The sequence below is a fragment of the Chiloscyllium plagiosum genome, unplaced genomic scaffold (assembly GCF_037043375.1).
Source record: "Chiloscyllium plagiosum isolate Xiang-an unplaced genomic scaffold, Cpla_swu_hap1 HiC_scaffold_12, whole genome shotgun sequence".
In the NCBI taxonomy this organism is placed as follows: Eukaryota; Metazoa; Chordata; class Chondrichthyes; order Orectolobiformes; family Hemiscylliidae; genus Chiloscyllium; species Chiloscyllium plagiosum.
The window spans coordinates 70,842,534-70,869,713 of record NW_028270150.1 but is presented as its reverse complement, the minus strand read 5'-3'; the positions used below and the strand labels follow the sequence as shown (position 1 = coordinate 70,869,713).

Sequence of the window (27,180 nt, the reverse complement as noted above, 5' to 3'; positions counted from 1 at the left end):
TTGACTCTGCCTGCAATGCATCCACGTTTTTCTAGCCACATGTTTCTTTTTAATGTCCCTGCAGAGGCAAGTGTTGAGCAATTGATCAATACATTCAGTTTGTGTGGCGCACCTCAACAAATTGTGTCTAATGACGGTCTGTAGTACACCCTTCCAAGATGTGTACAGGAAATGGAGTGTTCAAAATATTACCACCTCTTCTCACTGCCTACACTGGAATGGTCTCAAAATGCATTCTTTGTAGCATAAAAGCCATGATCATTAAATGTAATGCCACTCGCTAAGATTTTCAGTTAAATCTATGGACTACTCCTCAAGTCACTGGATTTCCCTTGCTTACAGGTCTCACATTTGGAAGACTGATTTCTACAGTTCTTCTCTCCTATTTTCTCTCCACCCAATCACATGTTAGAAATGTTATGACTGTGAGGGGAGGAATATGCTGATAATCAAATCTTATTCCTCCATGAGTTGAAAACTTCTGTCAGTACATTGGGTTTCTTGTTGATGAAATCGAACTGCTGACAACAGTGAACTGATCGAAGATCCTCCAGGGAGGTTCGCCTTGGTTGAAATTCTGGCTGATTCCCATTATCTGAAAAATAGTCAGAGTTTGCAAAGTAGTCAAGATCCTGATATATGGAATCTTAAATCATGTTCCTAAATACCTCAACCCAAGGTGGAACTTTGGGAAGACAAGTTTTCTTTTATTGCAAACTTTGGAAGTTTATTTTTCCTTTTTTTTCTTTCAGAAGTGTACAGAGACAAAACCAAGACCAGAAAGGGTTGCTAGGGAACAACCCGTTCAGGGCACAAGGTTTTACAGTAATTAAGGATAAAAAATAAAAATGTTTCTTGACATTCTGAAGTCAGCAGATAGCATCAAATTGATCTCAATCTTTTGTAAAACACTGTTTAATCCAAACATTTTACCAATAGTTCTTCAAGTTTTTTCCACACAGTTCATAAATTGAGATATTTTGTCTCAGCAGAAAGGAGGGTGACAATAGTGTACTGCCATGATCAGTCAGCATGCAGAGATCCCAATTTAAACCAGGACAAAACATAAGAGCTTGGGATTTTTAAACTCTCACTTGCTCACTCAGTCACTCACTCAGTCAAACATAATACAAGTACATTGTTTTATCAAGCCTCAGTCACATGACATTCTGATAAGCAATTGGCAAGTTTTACAAAGAAATAGTTAACATGTCCAAAATGCATTTCATCAACCACCCATCACATGACTCAGATAGCAACAATGTTGTGATAGCAAAAATATGATGCTGTGCAACAACCATCACCAATTTATGATAAATGATAAGTATCCGTCTATGAGAACAGCATACCGCAGAGTGAAGCTACCTGTTAAGTCCTGGTCAGATTATAAATACCAGATTTGGTCATGTCCTATACCCATGAATCAATGTAGAGACAATATATCAAAAGAATCCTTTTACATGCTTATTGGCGAAATATTTCCCGTTCTTTTCAGGGAACTGGAGGATTATGACATTGAGGCATAGGTTCCAAATCAGCCTGGCATGTAGTTTCAAGAAAGTTATGTGTCATCATATGTGATATTCCAGTGCAAAAGTACCTGCCTCACCTTCAATCACTGTGTACTGGCATGAGGATGTTGTCTTTAGTCAGTCAGCAATCAGTATATAATGTGCAGTCACTTGGTAAGCACAGTACCCAGAATATTTATGTGATATGATACTGTATTCGTAAATATTTAGTAGTGTTGGAAAATTGACACATTGGCATTTGCTATATGGACTAGAAATCCACAAGGTACATCAGAAACCTTAGTCACTCTGCAAAGCAGTGCATTGGTTGATAAGGCTGTTTAACCTCTTGCCTTGCTTTAGGACCAAGTTAATGAATAGTGTAGTCTCTTTTTTGAGAGATATTAAACTCCCTCAAAGGGAGCCAAGCATATTAAATCTTCAATATTTGTTCTGACTAAAGATGTTTTGCTTTCAAGTGGACTATAAATGCTCCATGAGGGTGCACCTTGGATATAATTTGACCTGACCTATGTCAGTACTATTTGAATCTTTGTTTGGAATGGATCCAACCACTCAGTTTTCCCCAGTCAGTTTATTTATCAAGTTGATTGGCTCCTGTTGAAAGGTGAATAATGAACTCCGATTACTGCCTGATTCTACAGTTTCTTGGCATTCAGTTTTGCAGAGGGAGCCAGAAATCTGTTGGTAATTGAGATCCAACTTAGTTAACAATTAGACAATCAACCCATGAGGCCTTTAATGACATTAGTAGATAACTGCAGGCATAGCCAACCTCCTGTCCTGTCCACTGTTTTTAGTTCTGTCTGAATTCTGCAGCCCTCCTGAACCTATTAATCAGAGACTACTTCTGAAGGAAATTCAGAGAAAATAATAGTTGAGAGTTTCTTTTGATACTGGAACTTTGTTTCTGCTGCTGGTGAGAACTAGAGGAGCATGTGAGCCTAAAAGACAGGTGTTCCAGCTCTCTCCATTGTGTTCCTGGTGCTGACCATGTTCACATGGGTTCTGCAGGGGAAGTTTGGCCGAGAAGCTAATTTAACAGCCTATCAAGTGAGGATGTGATTTTTTGGATTTGTTGCATGCATTGTCTGGAGACAAATCAGTAAACAATGGGAACTCAGCAAATTAGCTGTGCTCCTTAAAAAGGTGATTAACTCAGATGGGGCTTGTCCATTTTTTAATTATTAATTCACAACAATTCATATCCACAGTAGCATGTGGATCACAACATAATGTTCAACACCATTTGCAACTCTGCAGCTGTTTCACATCACACAAATACCAGGTAATGACCATCTCTAGTAACAGACAAAGTAACCATCACCCCTTGACATTCAATGCTGCTACCATTGTCCACATCTTGGAGGTTATCAATGTCCAGAAATTTAACTCGACCAACTATGTCAATACAGTGACTATAGAGCAGGTCAGAGGCCAGGGACACTGCAGCAAGTAACTCACTAGACAGTTACTGTTTAGGCCAATATTTATTACCACCTCATATCACCTTTGGGAAGCTACCTTCTTGAATCATTAAGGTCCATTTTGTGTGATTACACTCAAAATATTATTTGGCAAGAAATTAGAGGAATTTGACCCAGGGACAATGAAGAAACAGTGATCTATTTCTGGATGGAGTGTGGCTTAGAGGAGAACTTGGAAGTGGTAGTGTTGCTATGTACCTGCTGGCTGTTTTTTTCCAGGTGGTAATGGTATGGGTTTGGACCCTGCTGTTGAAGGAGCCTTGGTGAAGGCTGCAGTCCAAATTGTAGACAGGGTATATGCTATTATTGAGCATCAAGGGGTGAATGTTTGAACATGTATCAATCAGATGGGCTGCTTTGTACAGATGGTGCTAAGCTGCTTGAGTGATAATGGAGCTGCACTTTTCCAGGGAAGTGGAGAGTATTCCATCATACTCCTGATGCGTCTTGTAGATGGCAGACATGTATTTGGGGAGTCAGGGGGTGAGTGTTCCTGCTCTGTAGTCACTGTATTGACATAGTTGGTCTAGTTCAATTTCTGGTCATTGATAAACTCCAAAATGTGGGCGATTCAGTGATGGTAGTAGCATTGAATGTCAAGGGGCGATTGTTACTTTGTCTCTTACTGGAGATGGTCATTACCTGGTATTTGTGTGATGTGAAGCAGCTGCAGAGTTACAAATGGTGTTGAATGTTATGTTGTGATCAGTAAATATCCCACTTCTGACCTTGTGATGGAGGAAGGGTCATTGATAAAGCAGCTGAAGGTGATTGGATCTTGAACGCTATCCTAAGGAATACTTTTGTCCGAGAGCTGAGCTGACTTTCCTCCAATGCTGGGTAAAGGTGCCATCAATGAAGTGCAGGTTGAGTACAGTGGGCAGTGAGCATTCAGACTGTGTAGTGGCTTGTTAACCCCCCCATCCTCCGGTTCATAAGAGCAGAGGGCAAGGCTGTCCAGGATTGTTGTGGTCATCACCTGACACCAGAGAGCTGGCAAAGAAGCATGGCCCAGAGGGGCAACACCTCCTCTCGACCTTAAGCGTCTGGAGTACAGAAGAGATAATCCAGAGACTATAACCTCAGTATAGGATTGACAAATACTAACAAGGTTTCTTGGAGACAAACATAATATATCATTGCAGGAGACCTAGCCTCTTCAGGCAGATGGTCAAATATAGGTGTGCCTTTATCTCACACTTCCATAGCTCACCATGCTCTGCCAGTGACCATCAAAGTCATTGTGTCATTGAGCTTCATTGCTTCTGGTCCTTCTATCTCCCAGATGATAGCACACTCTTGAATCTTACAGGTCCCTGAAGCCTGATTTGCAGGTATTGCTCTGCATCTCCAATTCCAGATATATGTGACCTCATTGTAACAGAGGCTTTCTCCTCCAATGCTAGATTACCCCAGACACAGAGGATCATTGCTTACACACTGGGGCCATCAAGGCACTGAGTAACTGGCTGTTGCAATCCATCAACAGAAAGGAGTTCTGCTCCTGCAAAATTTAGCTGCTGTACTTCTACAGCAAGAGCTTTCTTCACATATTCAGTCACTTAAGTGGCACCTTGTTCCAGCACTTCTTGCTGCCCTAGTTCTTCACTTCAACTCCTAAAGTCCATGAAAGAATTTGAGAAGTGAGGGATACATGTTGATGAAATAGCTGCTCACCACTCTGGAGGAGTCTCACACATGGGTGCAGACACGTTGCAACCAAAGCCATCTACTTGCTCGGATAACCACTTCAGCATTTTAGTATTTGAGCATTTATGTTTACAACATTTTGAAGATGAATATCCCGTGTATGGACCAGTCATGTTTAGCATGGCAGTATGTTGTTGTTGTTGTCTTATGAGAAGCACAGAGCGAAAACAGCTGTTCACCTTAGTTGAAAGGTCAATATGAGGGAACGTAATTTCAAAGTGATGGGCAGGAGGGCTAGAGCGAATTTGACGAAAGTAAGTTGCTTTCTCAAGAGGTAGTGGGAACCTGGAATGTGGTGCCTGGAAGAGGAGTAGAGTTGGGAGACATGACAATCTTTATATATTTTTAAAAAAACATGTTGATGAGCATTTGAAATGTCATAGCATCCAAGGCTATGGGCCAGGTGGGGAAAGTGGAATTAGCATCAGTTGGATGGGCCAAAGGACATTTTCTGTGCCATTTGACACTCTGATTCTATTATTATGATTGTCTTCTGTGCTCCCTATAACATGGCTGTCCAGAGAACTGTGGAACTTGTAGTGGGAGAGACTCTGGAAAATGACAACACATCAGAAGGGGACATGGAAGAGGAGATGGAGAAATGATGCAGAACATAGGTGTTCGGGCTGTACAGGACAGTGGTTTTATGCCATGCAGGGTGAAGGTCTCAGTCAGACTGCCATGAATGTCAGGAATCTTCTGGTGCAGGCATGTTTCAGCTGAGCCCTTCTCTCCCGGGATATAATACATGGTGCAGAACACATTCTAATCTACCTGTGCTGACATTTGCTTGGAAAACACAGGCTGGAATGTGTAAACACTTGGGTGAATTTGTTTAAGTTTCATTTGCCTTCTGCTTTCTCTTTGTCTCTCGTTGTTGTTTGCTGCTTGGCTCTCTTTCTAGCCAGTAAAGTTTCTTTGTAGTGGGGTTACAGTTCTCCAGGTGGTGAAAGCCTCTTTCGAATAAGCCCTGTTGCCATTATTCAAGCTTGTACCTCGACACTGAGTGTTAACATATTGTTTATTTGGATGATATCGCAACCAACTCTGATCTGTGGTCCTCTGCATTAATAAACTTCCCATCGAAAGCATGCACACCAAACATCATGTGTTGAGGTGAGCTAACGTAGCAGTGACAGTGATCAGTTTTGCAGTCTTTTCAATCTGTATGGCTTAAACACTCATTGTTTTCAACAGCAAACTGTTTTTTTTAAAAAAAAGCATTTTGAAAGACTTGAATAAAAGGTCTTTCTTTCACAACACTAGATAGGAAAAAAAATGACATCGTTTCTCCCCATCAGTGCCTGCCTTTAATATGGTCCCTGCCACCTGACCACTGTTGCCTCTCAGCCAGCCAAGACTGCGGTGACAAATGTGGAGGTGAGACAGTGCAAAGCATACTCGACCCAGACCTGCTTGGGGTTAACCTGCATGGTCACCTGCTCTCTCTCTCTCCCAGTGAAAATCAGCACTGGGATTTCACCTGGGGTAGCATTGGGTAGGTGTACCAGGATAGACAACAACACCTGTGAGGTTGGCATGAAAGGAAAAGGCAATGGTGAATAGCACATTTATATCTGTGTGCTAATGGAGATGTTCAATTAAGTTGCTCTTTTTTTTGTGGATGATTTTCATAGGATATAAGACAACATTTTGATAATTTGGGCATTTCCTGAAAAATTAATTTTGAATTGGTGTTTCAGTTTGTTATACTACCGAGATTTAGGATAAACCTGCTATTCTCATTGATTTGCAAATTTTCTGCAAAGGCTTTAGGTATTATAACTTTTCAATATTTTCTTCTGCAAAGTAGGCAATGACTGCTTGCATAATCAGAATCAGTAACTTGCAGTAACTGCAGTGATAATTAATATAGCCCAGAATGAAAGGTTAACATGTTTAATGCAAATCTGTGGAACAATTTGACAAGGGATTGTTACCATGTGTCTTATTACAGCAGAAAGGGGAAAAGAGCAAAGCAATGCTCTTGTAATAAAGGTGAAAACACAGGCTGACAGTGCCAGAACTAAAAATTATAGCCTCTAATCATGTGATACTGGGAGTCTGCTTGGTGATTAGACCTTGCAGGTGTAAATGGTGGCAGTTATTGTTTGATCCACTGATAGAATGGGAACCTTGGATATAAAGCATTGGGCTTCAGTTTTTGAGAAACCAGCATTTCATGTTTGTACAAAGAGAACATTGCTGTCAAACATCAACACTAACTTAAAAAAAAACAGGTTTGAACCTGAAACATTAACTCTGCTTTCTCTCCACAGATGCTGCCAGACCTGCTGAGTTTCTCCAGCAATTTTTCATTTTGTTTGTGGATCCTAAACAAAGTTCCTTATTAACAAATTGTTGCCACTTCTGTTACTGTACCTTTCAAACACTGTTAACTTGCTGACTTGGTGGAATTAGTCATGTCCAAGTCCTTTTAACACTACAGTGTGATGCAAATTGCTGGTAATTCTTTTCATATCAAAAAAAACTTGGAACAAATTTCACAGATTGTGTCATTTAACCTAAAATCTCTCAATCATTGAATCAGATCGTGAATTGTAGTGTATTTTGCATGTACAAATTTGACGAATAAAATATATTTTCGTGGTAGTGGTTAGGGGTATGGGGAAAGAAGTATATCAGAAAGCTACTTGGATGAAGTGTTGTGTGTTAAGTGTAACCACTAACACATGCCAACAGCAAATAGTGATCCTATTGAGTGAATGAACAAAAAATTGTTTTAAGAAAATGAAATGGATATAATGATGAATGTGAAATTGAGTCAATCTAATTAATACAATATTGATAAGAGTACCTAGTCTTGCTGAACAACTCATTATGTTTGTCATTTGCATGATATCATGTTTTCTTCCAATCCAGTAACTTTTTGGCTGAGTTTTATTAATCTAACCCCTTCCTGTTTTCCAAAATAAAACACCAATGATGCCTATGTACTGCTGTACTTGTAGAGTATGTCCAACCAACTCCCTACTTCTTGGATTAATGCTGATAGTTTTAAGCAATGCACAAAAGTAAAACATACTGCTCTCTTGTGATAGACCAATGTGCCAAGGCATATAGTAACAGGAGACAAGTTCTTTGCCAGCTGTTCCATCATAGGAAGCCATTAAGGAAATGTTTGAAGTATCTCTGCAGGCAGAAGCAGAGAGTGAACAGTGCTGCATGATTCACTCAAGGCAAAGTATTAGAAGCAGGTGTCTTGTTTAAGCTGTTGCTGCAAAATGTTCTGTACAGAAGAGAATACAAGTATGTTTTGAACAGAAATGATAAAAATTATTGTCCCATTCTCCAAGATGTTGACCATTTGAATATATAGAGCTGAAAATGTGTTGCTGGCAAAGCGCAGCAGGTCAGGCAGCATCCAAGGAGCAGGAGAATTGACGTTTCAGGTATGAGCCCTTCTTCAGGAATGAGGAAAATGTGCCAAGCAGGCTAAGATAAAAGGTAGGGAGGAGGGACTTGGGGGAGGGGCGTTGGAAATGTGATAGGTGGAAGGAGGTTAAGGTGAGGGTGATAGGCCCGAGTGGGGGTGTGGGCGGAGAGGTCCGGGAGAAGTTTGCAGGTTAGGAAAGTGGTGCTGAGTTCGAGGGTTGGGACTGAGACAAGGTGGGGGGAGGGGAAACGAGGAAACTGGAGAAGTCTGAGTTCATCCCTTGTGTTTGGAGGGTTCCTAGGCGGAAGATGAGGCGCTCTTCCTCCAGCCGTCGTGTTGCTATGGTCTGGCGATGGAGGAGTCCAAGGACCTGCATGTCCTTGGTGGAGTGGGAGGGGAAGTTGAAGTGTTGAGCCACGGGGTGGTTGGGTTGGTTGGTCCAGGTGTTCTCTGAAATGTTCCGCAAATAGGCAGCCTGTGTCCCCAATATAGAGGAGGCCACATCGGGTGCAGTGGATGCAGTAAATGATGTGTGTGGAGGTGCAGGTGCATTTGTGGCGGATATGGAAGGATCCCTTGGGGCCTTGGAGGGAAGTAAGGGGGGAGGTGTGGGCGCAAGTTTTGCATTTCTTGCGGTTGCAGGGGAAGGTGCCGGGAGTGGAAGTTGGGTTGGTGGGGGGTGTGGACCTGACGAGGGAGTCACGGAGGGAATGGTCTTTTCGGAACGCTGATAGGGGAGAGGAGGGAAATATATCCCTGGTGGTGGGGTCCATTTGGAGGTGGCGCAAATGACGACGGATGATATGATGTATATGGAGGTTGGTGGGGTGGTAGGTGAGGACCAGTGGGGTTCTGTCCTGGTGGCGGGGGCTCAAGGACGGAGGAGCGGGAAGTGGAGGATATATGGTGGAGAACATCGTCGACCACCATCTGGGTTGATCAGTATTGGAACTGGTCCTCCTGGGAGCAGATGCGGTGGAGACGAAGGAATTGGGAATATGGGATGGTGTTTTTACAGGGGGCAGGGTGGGAGGAGGTGTAGTCTATGTAGCTGTGGGAGTCATTCGGCTTTTAGTAAATGTCCGTGTTGATTTGGTCGCCTGAGATAGAAATGGAGATGTCTAGGAAGGGGAGGGAGGAGTCTGAGACGGTCCAGGTAAATTTGAGGATCGACGTTTCGGGCATGAGCCCTTCTTCAGGAATGAGGAAAGTGTGCCAAGATCGACGTTTCGGGCATGAGCCCTTCTGACCTCCAGCATCTGCAGTCCTCATTTTTTCCCATTTGAATATATACCAAGACCAAAGACTGGATGCTAAAAATCTGAAACAAACAGAAAATGCCAGAAAAACTCAGCAGTTCTGGCAGCATATTTTAGATTAAGTTACTTACAATGTGAAACAGTCCCTTCAGCCCAACAAGTCCACACCGACCCTCCGAAGAGCAACCTACCCAGACCCATTTTCCCCTTCACCTAACACTACGGGCAATTTAGCATGGCCAATTCACCTAACCTGCACATCTTTGGACTTTGTGAGGAAACCGGAGTACCCGGAGGAAACCCATGCAGACACGGGGAGAGTGTGCAAACTCCACACAGACAGTTGCCCGAGGCGGGAATTGAACCGAGGTCTCTAGCGCTGTGAGGCAGCAGTGCTAACCATTGTGCTGTGCTTAGTGCAAAACTACCCTCCCAGGACATTTATTTCAAATAGTTTATATGGAAAACACGCAATTGTGAAAAAGACTCAATAGACAATTCCCACCAAACTTTTTCCGAAAGCTCGCATAAAGTTGATGAAAATTAAGGATTTGTGCTCCGAAGGTCTAAGTCAAGTTTCAAAAACAAGATATTACTCATGTGGAGAGAGAAACAATTAACATTTCAAGTCTGTATAACCCTTCTTCAGAACTGTTAACAAAACATTAACCCTAGAGGAAGAATGCTGCTAGACCTGTTGACATCCTGCAGTATTCTCTGTGTTCAAGTATTTATCAAATTCTGATCCATTATATTCTTACTAGCTCAGTTTCACTGTGATATTTAAAACTTAAGACTGAGGATTCAAAAAATGTACAATTTATAGCGATTCCCCAAAGTTTTAACCTATTTAAATTCTATTATTAGGTAGTTTCCTAAAGTGGAATTGATTCCAATCCAATAACAACTAAGATTGACTTCCTAATTTGCTTTGTTATACTTGCAGACCTGACCTCTTTGATTGGAAGGATGTGGCAAAACTACAGTCAGCAAATGAGAGACTGGATCATGCCTTTAACGTGGCCAAACAGCATCTTGGCATTGAGAAGCTGCTGGATCCTGAAGGTTAGTATGGAGTCCTGAGATTTTTCAGGAAGGGAGGCAAATATAAGTTTGATTTCTTTTTTTAAAAGCTAAAAAGTGATTTTCAGAAGAATTGCAGTATACTTGTACACAAGGAATATGTATATTTGGATTTGTTCCTTCTGCATACATACTTAATGAGAAACTATAAAATTTTAAAAAACAGTTGCATTTGATTCATTGTGTGAGTAGTTAAAGTGAGCAATTACAGTGTGTGGTATGGCTTTGAGTGGAACAGACTCCAGATCAGTGCTGAATTAAATAACCGTAATCAGAATGTGTGTGAGAGAACTGCAATTAGCCCCTGTATCCAAACCTGGGAAAGGCAAGTTAAAAATGAAATAGATTTTGTTCCTGACACTGGTCAATGGAAAATGTACCTTGAACAAATCACTGTCTGTGGGAGAATTAACTTTGCTAAGTCACATGGATGGCTATAGATTGTAGCGACCTCCAGTGTTTCCATGTGTTCTCCCCAGTGACTGTACGGGATATTTATTCTGGCAGGTTAGTGCCTCTCTTTACTTAATTAATCCTGTGGAATAACATTGGTCTCCTGCTACATGAGATAGCATCACCACAGTACACTGAGACAGGACCTTCCGGGAGAAATGGAGTGCTGAAGACATACTACGAAGTTCCGCAAGAAAAAATGAATAGCTTGAATCATTATGTATTCATTCAGTCTTTGAGGTAACAGTCAAATGAAATAGCCAGAATGTGATTTTCACTCTATATAGAAATCTTAAGAATTTTTGTGTTTTATTTTGGAAAGATCCTGGTCTAGAAAACTTTGAATAGGAGTAGATAGATTTTGTGGATATTTTATCTTTTTTAGTGTAAAGAGGGCAGAGATGGCAGTCATGGCAGTGGTGTGCTCCCTCTGCGAGATGTGGGGCATCAGGAAGCAGTCTAGTGTCCCTGACGATTGTGTCTGCAGGAAGTGCCACTGGCTGCAGCTCCTCACAGACAGCGTTGTTCAGTTGGAAAGGCAGTCGGATACACTGAGGAGCATACAGGGTATAGAGAGTGTGATAGATACTAGTTCTGAAAGGTGTTTGCATCATAGGTTCAGACAGGTAGATGAGTGATCGCCAGGAGAGACAGGCAGGTAGTGCAGGAGTCTCCTGTGGCTATTCTCCTCTCGAGATACTGTTTGGGGGGTGGATAGCCTATCAGGAATATAACAGCAGCAGCCAGGCCCAACGCACCACACTGGCTCTGATGGAGAGCAGAGTTGGACAAGATCCAAGCAAGCAATAGTGGTTGGAGACTGTCTGTCTAATTAAGGGCACAGATGGGTGTTTCTGTGGCTACATTTGAGACTCCGGCATGGTGTTTTCCCTCCTCGGTGGCAGGGTCAAGAACGTCTCTATGTAGTTGCTCAAAATTCTGAAGAGGGAGGCTGAGCAGCCAGAGGTCACAGTGCACATTGGTACCAATGACATAGGTAGAAAGAGGGATGAGGTCCCGCACAGTAAGAACAGGGAGTTAGGAAAGAGGCTGGAAAGCAGGAACCCGAAGGTAGTAATCTCTAGGTTACTGCCAGTGCCACGTGCTAGTGAGGCAAGGAATAGAAGGATAGGACAGATAAATGCATGGCTAAGGAGCTGGTGCAGGGGGCATGGTCTCAGGATCTTGGGTTGTTGCATCTCTTCTGGGTCAGGGCCCTGTACAAGAGGGATCTGTACAAACTGGAGGGGAAACAATATCCTCACATGGAGGTTCGCTAGTGCTATTCGGGAAAGTTTAAATTGGGGTTGGGGGGGGCTGGTGGAGGAGAGCAAGTGGAAGAGAAGGTACCGCTATAACTGCAGAGATTAGACTGTCCTACCTAAGGGGCTGATGGAGCAAGTTGAGGGATTGAGGGGAAGGTAGATGTTAGGATTAGTAAATCAGAAAAAAAGGACAGGCAAAGACAGTTAAATGACCATGATGGTATAAATGTGCTAAAGTGTGTTTATTTAAATGCAAGGAGTATTATAGGTAAGACAGATGACCTTAGAACCTGGAGCAGTACATGGGACAATGACGTTGTGGCTATTGTAGAGATTTGGTTGAGAGGGGGACAGGACTGACTGCTTAACTTTCCAGGGTTTTATTGCTTTAGACGAGATAGAGAGGAAGATAAAATTGATGGAGGAGTTGCATTACTAATCAGGGAGAATATTACGTCTGCACTCAGAGGGGGCATACTGGAGGGCTCATCCACTGACGCAATGTGGGTAGAGCTCAAAAATAAGATGGTTGCAATCACTCTGATTGGATTATAGTATTGGCCTCCAACAGCCACCAAGACATTAGGAACAAAGATGGAAAGCTGCAGTAAAAACAGAGTTATCATAGAGAGTGACTTCAACTTCCCCAATATTGACTGAGACTCCTTTAGAGCAAGAGGCTTAGATGGGGCAGAAATTGTTGAATGTATCCAAGTGGGTTTCTTGAATCAGTTTGTAGATAGTCCAGTGAGAGGAGGGGCAGTACTGGATCTTGTATTGGTTAATGATCCTGGCCAGGTGACTGATCTTTCAGTGGGAGAGCATTTTGGAAACAGTGTTCACAACTCCTTAAATTTTAAAATAGCTACGAATAAGGATAAGTCAGGTCCTTGTGGCAAGGCACTAAATTGAGGGGAGGGCAAACTACACTGGTATAAGGCAGAAGTTAGGGAGAGTGAATTGGGGAGTGCTGTTATCAGGCAAGTTCACATTTGACATGTGAGAATCGTTTAAAGATCTGCTGATGAGAGTTCAGGACTGGCAGGTTCCAATAAGGAAGAAGGACAAGGATTGGATGATGAGGGAGGTTGTAAATTTAGTCAAAAGGAAAAAACAAACATATGTAAGGTTTAGGAAGCTAAAATCAGACAGGGTCCTTGAGGAATATAAAGATAGCATGAAATAACTCAGGCAGGGAATTAGGAGAGCAAGAAGGCGTCATGAAATGACCTTGGCAAGCCAGGTTAAAGAGAATCCCAAGGCATTCTATACATACATTGAAAACGAGAGGATAACTAGGGAGAAAGTAGGACCACTCAAGGATAAAGGAGGGAACTTGTGCTTGGAGGCAGAGGATGTCGATGAGATCCTAAATGAATACCTTGCATTGGTGTTCACCCAGGAGAAGGATGTGGAGGATAGTGAGACTTGTGTGAAACATACTAATATGTTCAGGCATTTTGAGATCAAGAAAGAAGTGGTGTTGGGTCTCTTGAAGTCCCCAGGCTATTGAGAGAGGCAAGATAAGAGATTGGTGGGGCCTTGACCAAGATCTTTGTTTCCTCATTAGCCACTGGAAAGATCCCAAAGGACTGGTGAGTAATCAATATTGTTCCTCTGTTCAGGAAGTGAAGTGAATACAATCCTGGAAACTGTAGTCCGGTGAGTCTCACATCAATAATAGGGAAGCTATTGGAGAGAATTCTTGGGGATAGAATTTACATGTATTTGGAAAAGCATGGTCTAATTAGGGATAATCAGCATGGCTTTATGCAGGTCAGATAATGTTTTACTAACTTGATTGAATTTTTCAAGGCGGAGTCAAAGGTGATTGATGAGGGGAGAGTAGTGGATGTTGTCGACATGGATTTTAGTAAGGCTTTCGGCAAGGTCCCTCATGGTAGGCTCATCCAGAAGATTAAGATGCATGGGATCCATGGTGACTTGGCCGCATGGATTCAGAATTGACTTGTGCACAGAAGGCAGAGGGTAGTAGTGAAAGAATGTTTTTCAGGCTGGAGTGCCGTGGCAAGTGGATCTGTACTGGGACCTTTGCTGATTGGATACAAAGATTGGTGGCGTTGTGGATAGTGTAGAAGGTTGTCAAAGGATATAGCAGGATATTGATCACTAGCATATATGGGAGGAGAAATGACAGATGGAGTTTAATTTGGGTAAGTGTAAGATGCTGCACTTTGGGGGATCAAATGTTAAGGAAAAGTATACAGTTAATGGCAGGACCCTGAACAGAAGGATCTTGGTGTTCAAGTCCACAGCTCCCTAAAAGTGGACATGCGAGTGGATACGGTGGTAAAGAAGGCATATGGTAGTCTTGGCTTTGTTGGTTGGGGAATTGAGTACAAGAGTCAGGATGTCATATTGTAGATTTATAAGACTTTGGTTAGGCTACACATAGAGTGCTGCGTTCAATTATGGTTGCCACGTTACAGGAAGGATATGGAGACTTTGGAGAGTGTGCAGAAAGAGGTTTACCAGACTGCTGCCTGGATTACAGAGTATGAGCTATAACAAGAGGCTAGAAAAAGTCGGGTTGTTTTCTCTGGAGCAGCAGAGGCTGAGGGGAGACTTAACAGAAATCTATAAAATTATGGGATGCTTAGCTAGGATTGATGGTCAGATCCTTTTTTCCAGTGTTGAAATGTCTAAAACTCAGGGACATGCATTTAAGGTGAGTGGGGAAAATTTCAAAAGAGATGTGAGGGGCACGATTTTTTTTCCCCAGAGAGTATCTGGAACTTCTTCCCAGGGATAGTGGCAGAGGCAGATATGATAGGGACTTTTAGATAAGCACATGAATATGCAAGGAATGGAGGGATACAGGCCAAGGTCAGGGAGAAGAGATTAGTTTAATTTGTCATGTTCAACACAACATCGTGGGCTGAAGGGTCTATTCTTGTGCTGAATTGTTATATGTTCTATGGTGTCTTGAGCTGGAGGTGGATAAGGGAGCTCTTCACTCTAGTCACTAATGTGAGAGATGTAGCAGTGATTTCATTGGGGGGCATTAACCTCCGATCAAATGTAGCTGTTGAGGCAGTCGCAATAAGAGCCCCCTTCTCTGATATTGTTGGTTGATCCTAGAATCGCAATATGCTGTTTTTAAATTTTTAGTCCTGAGTCAGGAGATCCATAGTTCAGCTTCTGTGTTGTCTCATTGAAGGCTCAAAGTGCGAGAAGATGATTGATGCTCAGTTAGTGAATAGACCAGCATTGTTATCGCATGTCAGATTGAAGAATGTGACCATGCCTATCTTTTCACTAATGCTGTGCTCATCATACCCCTTTAGGCAGTCCAGCAACAATAGCACAGAGGATGCACAACTATATCCTTGTCTAAAACCAGACATGTTGATAACAAGTGAATTGCATCCACAGACCCGAGCTTAATCATTGTATTCGCATGAAGCTCTGATTAGATTGAGGAGCAGTGCATTGGATTGGTGTGTCACAACTGATAAGGAGACAATATCTGATTAAATCACTTCTCTGAGTTCAACACAATCATAGCCACGTTGATACTAATGCATGTTTAGCTCATAACAGGAGCCCAGGATCTATAAGCTGACATTTAATCATCACACTGCTAAATTCAGGTCCACTATTCTGACACCAAAACCGTAAACTCAATTTATTGAGTTGACAGTTCAGCCAGCAGAATAAAAGGGTTTGACTTAATATTGCAAATGTTAGCAGGCAGTTGGCTCATGCCAATCTCTTAAAATCAGACCAAAATGAGCATTGACCATGACTATATTGGAGTTTTATTTTGGAAAGGTGGAAGGGGTTAGATTTATAAGAGTCAGCTAGGATTGGAAGAAAACATGACATCATACTAATGACAAATATGATTGAGTTGTTCAGCAAGGCCAGGCACTCTTATCAATATTGTATTAAGGTTAGATTAAATCTGTTTCACATTTGGAAAAATATCCATTTCATTTTTTTTTAAAACAAGTTTTGTCCATTCCCTCAAATGATTAAATACTGCCTGGTTTCTTAATCTACTTTAAAGTCAGCAAATAATGATACTTGTACTATTGATTTATCTTTACCTTCTTTATATCATTTTGATGCATTTTAAAACTCTTTTTCACTTTCTGTCTCCCTTTGTTAGTTTTTCCTTCTTCTTAGGTATTGCTTTTTGTTCTCTCTTTGTCTATCATTTGAGATTACTTTCCTTTGCAGACTTCCTTTACACCTTGACTTCCTTCGTATCTCTCCCATCCCCATCTCCTACTACTTCTCTCGCTCATCTTCTTCATCTCTCAACCATGTCCTTCAGCACTGTTTTCCCTTCTCCTTCTGTCTCTCTTCTGTCACTCCTCATGAGCTGGTGTATCAGTGCCATGATGTGGAGGTGCTGGTGTTAGACTGTGGTGGACAAAGTTAAAAATCTTCACACTAGCTTATAGTCCAACAGGTTTACTTGGAAGTACTAGGTTTTGGAGCGCTGCTCCTTCATCAAGTTGCTGTGGAGCAGGATCTTAAGACACAGAATTTATAGCAAAAGTCCACAGTATCATGCAACTGCAATAATATATTGTACAAACCTAGATTGCTGTTAAGTCTTTATCTTTTAGAATGTGTTGCAGATTTTGGTTCATTTGCAGAATTGTATTTGCAGATACATTGTATTTTGCTCAAAAAGCACACAATCTGCGGGCAGTCAATGCAGGCAGTCAATCCATGTAACATTTTATAAATTTCTACTTTGGAAATAGAACCAGTCCGACTCAAGGTTGGAATACAGACAGACTCTAACCTCACACCTTTAATGCATTGTCTGAGCTGAGATGTCACCTTTTTTTATATAAGACCTTAAGTTATCTTGAGAATGTGACTTGAAAGAAGTTCTTGGATTTACATATTAATGACTCAAAACCTGCAACCCATTCTAAAAGATGAAAGATTTAACAGCAACCTAGATTTGTTCAATATATCGTTTCAGTTGCATGGCACTGTGATCTTTTGCTATAAATTCTGTGTCTTCTGATCCTGCTCCAGAGCTACCTGATGAAGGAGCAGTGCTCTGAAAGCAATTACTTCCAAATAAACCGTTAAAAATCACAATACTATAACCTAGTATTGTGATTTTTAACTTTGTATATGGGTCAGAACGTGTTAACACAGAGGAATGCCATTAGCACCATTCATTGATGATGATGATGACATATGGACTTGGGCAGAACAGCTTTGCATCTCGATGGAGTGAGACCTAACATCTGATCTTTTGCAAAATTTCTGAGTCCCGTATAATCTGCATCTAGTCGCTAACATGCAACAAACAATACCACTTTAATTAAAAGAGACTCTCTTAGTTAGACCAGGCACCAGTTTTTTTTTCAACACACTCGAGTAAGCTGACCCTTAAGTTTTTTTTTACAGCGACAATGATGGCCTCCTATCTTCATTATGTATAGTATTATTTACAGAATAGTGAGCTGGCATACTCATAAAACAATTACCTCCCTCACTTTCAACCCATTTTTAAAATTCTAAACCCACTGTGTTTCCCCTTCCTTTCAACACTTTTATCCTTGCTTCATATTTTTCTTCACTTTCTTTTTATTTTGTGCGTATAATTTGTCATTTTTCAGTTTCTGTTTTTCTCTTTTTCTCTCTCTCTCTTGCTCTCACTCTATCCCCAACACTAACATACTCCCTCACCTGTTCCAGAAAGTTCCGAGGAAGTTGCAAAATACACGAGAAACATGCATGCATGGCACACTTATGACTCTAAACCCTCTAATCTAATTGTTGACTTTCAGGATAACCAGTTATATTCTGCCTGATGTACAGTAGATAAAATCATCTGCAGAGATGTTCCATTTTGATGTTGTTCTTGAGAAAGCCATAAACAGTGCAAGAATTGACAGACACTGTATGCATGTAAAAGTCAGAAACATAGGTGGGCTGTGGGACTAGAGATCCGAGAGACATTTATCTCTGGAAGATACAAGGAATGGAGCCTTAGGGATTGCTAACTTTGAACAGCATAGTGTCACAAGACAAATGGTAAGGGATGCACAAACTAGGTAGAATTATAGACAGCAATGCATTTGGAGATTCCCAATTTCAAGTGATGGAGTAAAATTAGTGCAAATATAATTGGAAGCTCTGACAGTCTCTTGCTCTCATGATTCTGTGGTTTAGAACTTGACTGTTGCACGTAGCTAATGTTTTCAGATTGAATGGACAATATCGTGGGTTATGGTTCGCTTGAGAGATAAATAAAGAACGGGGGTTCCTGCAAAATAAATATCAGGAGCACCTCAAGAGTAGTTAATTCAGTAGCACTCCCGTATTGTGCTCCAGACCTCAGCATAATATGTTTTATTGGAAGGGAATGTTTAAATTCACAGCCCATGGAGATTGTTTCTGGGAAGGAAAACTCTCTGGCTGTAAACTAGAGTATACGTGAGTTGTGAATAAATGGACAGAAAACAAACTTGGAAAATACTTAAGGGAAAAATGGAGGTATATAACTGTATGGAACAATTAACCGGTGTGAGGCATTTAAAAACAACCAGAAAGATGAGTAAACTAAAGTATAAACTGTAAATTGTGTTTGAAAAGCAATGCAGACATGGGGAGCTAATGTGTAATACTAATGTAATCAGGAATTATTTGATTAAAAGAAAAGACAATATATGTGAAACAAGTATTCAGGGTTGGGTGTGTTTCAGAAAATGCTGTGATACCGTAACAAGATTTAGCAACTGGTCAGTGAAATGGACTGGGAATTTTGTACTTCAAGTTTGGACTGATCTGGAACAACGAGAATAAAATTAATGAGAGATGCATGTAACAGGCTGCTGCAGGAGAAAATAGAAGTTGATGTCTTGCTTTGGGAAGTCATGAAAAGGATTAGTACAAAGATGTGCGTTGTAATCAATGATTTTTAATATTCTTGCTATCTCTGAAGCTGACAACATGTGCCAAGAGCTTCTTTAAATATAAAAGACTCTTCTGTTTAGTAATGAGAGAGAATGCAAAAGCAGAAGGTTTTGGTCAATTTTCTCCTAATTACAAGGCAAGTAATAAGCTGTTGAAATATAGGGAACATTTGATGTCAGTTAATGATACAGTTCTTTGTTTTGAGGTTAAAGTGAGATGAAAACAGAATTAATAACAAACTAGTAAGCAATAGCAGCAGGTTGGACTGAGAAGGAATAAATGCTGACTCCAATATTTATCTGTTTTCATTAGGGAGCTATTTACCTTGTACTTGATCAAATATTTTCACTTTAACTTAATTTGTCTTGGAATGTGACCAGTTAGCCATATTTTTCTTCTTTCACCTCATGATCACATGTTAACTTATGACACTTGTGGCTAGTTTCTGTGCAGAAATGGTTGGTTTAAAAGAATGGTGTTTTAATTTGTGCTGCAATTATTTTTCCAAGTCGCATCAACTTCCTCCCCCTCCCAAAACTACCCAACTCAAGTTGTTCACCAGTTTCTAAAATTTAACCCTCTTTAGAATCTGAAACCAGCATTAAATTATTAGCTTGGGGCTTCAACTTGAATGTCATGGCATTCTGATTGCCATTCTGGACCTTGGTGTCCACGTTCTAATATGAAAAACTGATACTGTGTCGAGGACACGACTAAATATGCGCATATTATGCGTTTTGCTAACTGTTAGAGGATGGGTTTTTGTAAGGATTATATGTTCGTTCTTATATGCAAAAATCAATAAGATTCTTGAATGATTGAGGCCAAGTGGTTATAGTTCTATTAACAGTAAATGCAATAGTACTTACACTTAAAATATTGAAGTTAGAGCCACTCTTGCTGGTTGGATTGTTTGAAGCTTTGAATTTAGGTTCATTGACTCTTTTGAATCCATATCCTCATTACCATATGCCACTTGTTATAACTTCCTGCACTGCAGATTGGTCATCAAAATATCAATACAAGCTGCACACATATTCTCCCATTTTATTCACATATATAGCTTTACATCATTTGGTTGCAAGATAGTGGCTAATAGGTAATTTTATTTCTTTTTCTAATAAATGACATCTGTAATTTAGTTATCTTGTCACTGTTTTAACTATTGAGTATTTTAATTTAATTCTTGATTGCATCAAGTAAGAAAATTAATCCAATAAAATCAAACAAATGTCTCTTTAGCACTAAATATAGGCATTAGACAAACATGGACTCTTGAATTGCAAATTAGAAGTGAGAGTTTAATTTAGAAGGAAAAAGATGTATTTATCAGTACAAAGCAGTCCTTTACAGCTTCAATCAGGCTGATACATTGTTGTAGGATCCTCAGGTTGCTTTTCTGATGTAGTAAAGTCTGCCTTTGGAAGCATCCAGGAGGTGTCTGCCGAGCAGAAATGTTGCTCAAGAGTTTTTATTTCGGTCTCTTAAATTATCAGTAACTCACCCCATGCCATGTTTATGTAATTTCATTGTTAGTCAAATTAATTGTTGGTTTGTTTCAGGTGGACTTTGCTTGAGTATGTTGTCCTTTCAGATGAACAGTGTTGCCTCTATTGTACCTTTTGTTGTCTGACTACCTATAATTTGTTATCATTGAGAGATTAAAGCAAGGATAAAACTGAGCTATGCAAATTTCATCTGACTTCATGCTCATCCAAAATCTTAAAGGTAAAATTAGTGCATTTAAATACAAACATTTTAATTATAACCATCTTACTATATCTATTTGATTATGTTAAACATTTCTTCAAATAAAATGTGATTGAGATGCGTTACTTGCTTTCTAGCTAGTTGTAGGTATCCATCCTGAAAGTGCTGATCCCCGCCCATTCCAACTCTGTCTTCTATTAGTTGGCCAATCCTCCATCTGTGCTAATATTCTATCTCCAACTGTCTTAAGTAACCTAATGTGTTGTACCGTATTAAACAACTCATGCCAATGCAAATATATTACTTCCACTACTTCCCATTTTTCTATCTTGCTTGTTACTTCCTCAAACAATTCCAGTAAATTTGCCTGGAATGATTTCCCTTTATGAAGCCATGCTGTTTTCCTTGATCATATTATGTATTTCTAAATGCTCTGCTTTGCATACTTTATCATAGGCTGTAACATTTTGCCAAGAACTGATGTTCAGCTAACTAGGCTGTAGTTACTTGTTTTTTGTCTCCTTCCCTTTTCAAATAAAAGGGTTACATTGGCAGTTTTTCTTGAAGCATTAATGCCAGTGCTCCCACTGTCTCTGTATATACTTTCTTTAATATCAGAGGATTCATCCCATCAGATCCAAGGGAGGTTTTGGTCTTTAGCCTCATTAGTTTTCCTATTTTTTTTAGAGCTAGTTATTGTATTTATTTCCTCTCCTTCCTTTGCCCCTTGATCATTTAGTCATTTTGGAATGCTGTTAGTGTCTTCTACTGTGAAGACTGATGTGAATTATTTATTCACTTCTTCCACCAACTCCTGATTTTGGCATTATTATTTCCCCAGCCTCATTCTCTCAGGGACTTTGTTCACTTTGGCTTCTCTCTTTCCTTTCTATATTTTTAAAGAAGCCTTTATTGTGTATCTTAATGTTATTTACATGTTAACCCTTATTTTCTCCCTCTTTCTTATCTTTTAGTTGTCTTGTTTGTTTTTCCAATCTGAAACCTTTCCTAATTCTCTGGCTTATCACCAGTCTCCACTATGGTAGTTTACCTGATGCTGCAATACTTCTATCATCTTCCTTAATTTTAAAAACGCAGCATTGTAGATCATGGTATTGAAAATTTCAGTAGCAACTAACTCATGTACAAATGTTACATTCCTCAGGCATAAAAAGGTGGGCTAGTAATATGTTATGAAGTTATAATAGAGGAATGTAATGGAATGTCATGCTTCAAGTAATCTGAGATAAGACGAGACCTTTATATCAGGGTGAGTTGCACATCAAGGCACTCTGATGATATCATGAGCACATGTCTTAATGGTATGCTGCCGCACTAATCATTAGACACAACACAGCAAGGCCAACCTCAAATAAAGTCATAGAATCCTACAGCATGGAGACAGGCCCTTTAGCCCAAACTATTCCATGTCAACAAAAATGTCCACCCATGCTAACCCCATTTCCCTGCATCTGGCCCATATCCTCCTAAGGGAAAGTGAGGACTGCAGATGCTGGAGATAAGAGTCGAGACTATGGTACTGGAAAAGCATAGCAGGTCAGGCAGCATCCAAGGAGTAGGAGAATTGACATTTCGGGAAGGGCTTTTGCCCAAAATGTTGATTCTCCTACTCCTCGGATGCTGCCTGACCTGCTGTGCTTTTCCAGTACCACACTCTCGGCCCATATCCTTCTAATCCTTTCCTATCCATGTATTTATCCAAATGACTTTGAAATGTTGTTAATGTACCCGACTCAACCACTTGCGCTGGCAGCTCATTCCATATGCGTACCACCCTCTGTGTAAAAAAAAAAAAAGTTGCCCCTCAGGTTCCCTTTTATTCTTTCCCCTTTAACCTTAAACTGATGCCCTCTAGTCCTTGATTCCCCAACCCTGGGAAAGAAAACTGACTGCATTCATGCTATCCATGCCTCTCAAGATCTTATACACCTCTATAAGGTACCCCTCAGTCTCCAATGCTGTAAAGAAAAAAATCCTAGCTTGTCTAACCTCTCCCTATAACTCAGACCACTAAGTCCAGGCAGCATCCTTGTAAATTTCTTCTGCACTCTTTCCAGTTTAATAGCATCCTTCCTATAGCAAGGTGACCAAAACTCAACACAAGTGCAACTTCACCGACGTACTGTATACCTTCCCAACATCTATACTCGATGTCCTGACTGATGAAGGCCAGTGTGTCAAAAACCCGTCTTCACTGCCGTGTCTACCAGTGACTTCACTTTCAGAGAACTATGAACTTGAACTCCAAGTTCCCTCTGTTCCACTACACTCCTTAAGGCTCTACCTTTCACCATGAAACTCCTACCTTGATTTGACTTTCCAAAATGCAAGATCTCACACTTATCTGTGTTAAACTCCACTTGCCATTTCTTGGCCCACTTCCCCAGCTGATCTAGGTCCTGCTGCAATTACTGATAATCTTCCTCACTGTCCACAATGCCACCTATTTTAGTGTCATCAGCAAACTTACCAATCATGCCTTGTACATTCTCATTCAAATCATTGATATCAATAACAAACAGTAATGGCCCCAGTACCAACCCCTGAGGCACTCCACTTGTCACAGGCCTCCTTTCCAACAAGCATCCTTCCACTATTACCCTCTGATTCCTTCCATGAAGCCAATTGTTTATCCAATTTGCCAGCTTCCCCTGGATTCCATGCGGTCTAGGATTCCATGCGGTCTAACATTCCAGAGCAGCCTACCATGTGGAACCTTATCAAAGGCCTTACTGAAATCCACACAGACTACATTTACCGCCCTGCCCTCATCTACCTTTCTCTTCTGTGTTCAAGTGATAAATTTATCAATGTTTCTGTAGATTATTATTTTAATGCAGTTTCCCGCTTGAGTTTTCCAAAGGTCATTTCCTTTTCAATGTTCTAAGATTATTATTTGATGTAAGTCTTGTTAAATTTTGTAAGATTTGCACTTGTGCAATTTCGTTTTACAGTGGCAGAATTAGAACAAGGTAGATTTTTTGTAGTCAGTCAGTGATGCTGTCTGAGTAGGTTCTATTGTATTAATTTTGCAGTGACTCTCCCTGATAGTTCTATTGTACAACTGCCCCTCCTTTATTTCATGCATTCATAACCCCCAGTCTTTGAAATGACACTGATTGTATCAGTCAACTGAGTTTGTGAAAACCTTTGTAAAAATAACTTGCCTTGATAAACGCCTTATAAGTATCTTTCAAAATTGTCCCAAACCAGTTAATCTATAATTATTAATTTGAATTGTAGCCGCATTCATTTTTACATAATTTCTCAAACACCAGTGAAGTAAATAACAGCTGACCTTTTGTACTGATCTTGTCTTGGAATTAAATACTGGCTAAGAATCCATGAAAACACTTTGTCCTTCTTTGGATCATGGGATATTTATGACTGAATAGAGTTTTTAGAAAGTATATGAACCTCAGTTTATTGGCTTATCCAGGGAGCATCGTTGTCAGACCCGACATGACTCCCTCAACATGACATTAGAGTTTCAGCCTACTCTCTGTCACCATTGATAATTGTCATGTCTAGATGCAGAGTGTATTTTGGAAATGGCATAACTCTGATCATATTATAAAATGTATATTATTCCATTCATTGCTTCTTTGGCAATGCTGTGTAGTGTGAAAAAATTGTAATCACATAATCTCTATAAGGACAATAATCTTTAAATGCACCGATTGTTGCAATATTTATGTCTACATTCCTTTTTAGCAATCTGGTGAAGATTTATAAAACATATACTTACTGCTGGCTATTTATGTGCATTATCAAAGTGTTTTATTTTTGCCAATATTGAGTGACTTGCTTTTTGAAACTTAAACTCCAATTCTGTACTTTGTGGAGCCTTTTGGGACGTGATTACAAAGGTGGCTGTAACATGAGATTTATAGATTTTCTTTGGATTCCCATATTAAGTAATACTGTATAATGCATTTCATAACTGACTGATGTGAATCACCTTAAAAATTCAGCGAGGCTATTCGATATTTATAGACATTTAACAGTCTTACATCTTTCAGCTGCATCTTGGGGTGCTCATTTTATGTTCATTGGCATCTAATTCTGTCGTAGTTATGTCGAGGTTACTTGTCATGAGATGTTGATAATTTCTGTTATTTTATCTTGGGTCACTTTGAGCTACAGTATTGTTGATGGTTATTGCCTTTAAAGTGCATTGTTCTGTGGCTATTACAAATATAGATCTGTTTTGATTTGAAGATGCCGGTGTTGGACTGGGGTGTACAAATGTTAAAATCACACAACACCAACTCTGAAAGATAGTGCTTCCAAATAAACCTGATTTGGAGATGCCGGTCTTGGACTGGGGTGTACAAAGTTAAAAATCACACAACACCAGGTTATAGTCCAACAGGTTTAATTGGAAGCACACCAGCTTTCGGATATCACCTGATGAAGGAGCGTCGCTCCGAAAGCTAGTGTGCTTCCAATTAAACCTATTGGACTATAACCTGGTGTTGTGATTTTTAACCAAATAAACCTGTTGAACTAAACGCAGTCTTGTGTGATTTTTAATTTTAGATCTGTTTTGAGTTGATCTTGTTTTAATTATGTAAGCTTTCCTTACTTGCTTTCTTTTTATGTGTTTGGTTTAATATTTTCTTCGGGTGCAGGATAAAAGATCCCCTGTTTTTGCTGACTGTGAGCATGGTTCTTTCTTTGTAAACAGCATGCATGTATGATTTTTTTAAATTTTGTTTCCAGTGTCTGAACTTAAATTACATATTCATTGAATCTCCTCTCCTCCTGTGTATTACTCATGGTGTTGTCTATTGAGCTCTGCTTCATCATCAACTCTTTTTGTACGTTTGACATTTTGATTTCATGTTTGACCCTGAGATGAGCATCCTAGCACACGTTTCTGCTGTCTGTTCGACCAGCCGTCACCACCTCACATGACTTTGTCCCTGCACAAAGTATTTGCCACCCTTAACATCTTTTCAATGGCTGATTTTACAATTGATAACCTAAAATGAAGGTGAATCTTTAGTCCTTGGAACATTGCTACATGGAAACCAGCCTGTAAAATTGCAAATCAAAACCAAACACCACCTTGACTTTTGATACACATTGGGTAATATCCAAATGGATTATTTATATTTAGTGACTCCTCTAATTTTCCCATATCTCAAGTCTGTAGGCATTGGGATTCTCTTGGGCTACTTGTGGTGTTCCAGTTGGAGGCCACAAATCTTTTCTCATTCTCCTTGATAAGCAAAACATCTTACAACTGGCAAGAATACTGTACCAGATGTGATGATTAAAGTTCACTTGTACCTTTGTTAGAATCTAGACCAAAGTGTACAAAGGCAGGAATACTCAGTAGATCAGGCAGTATATACCGAGGGAAGAACAGAATTACCATTTTATGTCTGTGACTTTCACAAGAAAGCTAAGAAGGTAACAGATTTTGTTCACCTGAAAAAGGAGGAGGAAGACGAACAAAAAGAAAGTATGTGAAACAATAGTGGGCAAGAGATTTTAAACAAAATCATGAGACAAAAATCTAGGACAGTGGCAATGGATGAAACGTTTTTTAAAAATAAGATTGCGCCATGCTTTGGGGAGTCAGTAGTTGAGTTACTCAATGTGGGATTCCAGGCTTCTGACCTGCTTTTATAACCATTGTACTTATGTGGTTAGTCCAGTTGAGTTCCTGGTCAATGGTTGCCTCCAGGAAGTTGATAGTGAGGGATTCAGTGATTTTTACATCCATTGAATGTCAAGGGATGATTGTTGGTTTCTCCTTTTTTTTGACGTGGTCATTGCCTGGTACTTGTCAGGCACAAATGTTACTTCCCATTTTTCAGTCAAAGTCTGGATGTTGACTACGTCTTGTTGCATTTGGACATGGTGTTGAATATAATGCAATCAACACCAAACATCCCCACTTCTGACCTTTTAATGGTTGGAAAGTTATTGACACAGCTGAAGATAGTTAGGCCTAGGGCAGTACCCTGAGGAACTCCTGCAGAAATGTCCTGGACTCAAATAATTGACATCCAATAGCCATAACCATCTTCCTTTTGTAGCAGGTATGACTCTAACCAGCAGAGAGTTTTCTCCCTAATTCCCATTGACTTGCGTTTTACTGGGGCTTCTTGATACCATACTCTGTTAAATGCAGCCTTGATGTCAAGGTTGTCACTCTCACCGCACCTCTGGAATTCAGCTCTTTTGGCCATGTTTGAACCAAGGCTGTAATGAGATCAGGAGCTGAGTGGACCTGGCAGAACCCAAATTGCGTCACTGAGCAAGTTATTACAGAGCAGATGCTGCCTGATAGCACTGATGATGAAACCTTGCATTACTAGTGGTTGAGAG

At 40.3% G+C, this 27,180-nt stretch overlaps 1 protein-coding gene across 11 annotated transcripts in view; it reads left to right on the top strand.

The window, feature by feature from the left end:
- dmd (dystrophin) overlaps positions 1 to 27,180 on the top strand; it is a 2,003,576-nt gene that overhangs the window by 620,286 nt on the left and 1,356,110 nt on the right. For all 11 annotated transcript variants that reach the window (XM_087992890.1, XM_087992895.1, XM_087992900.1 and 8 more), the window contains exon 7: positions 10,332 to 10,450. In XM_087992890.1, coding sequence (XP_087849016.1) covers positions 10,332 to 10,450 — 119 coding nt within the window. The remainder of the gene's footprint in view (positions 1 to 10,331; positions 10,451 to 27,180) is intronic.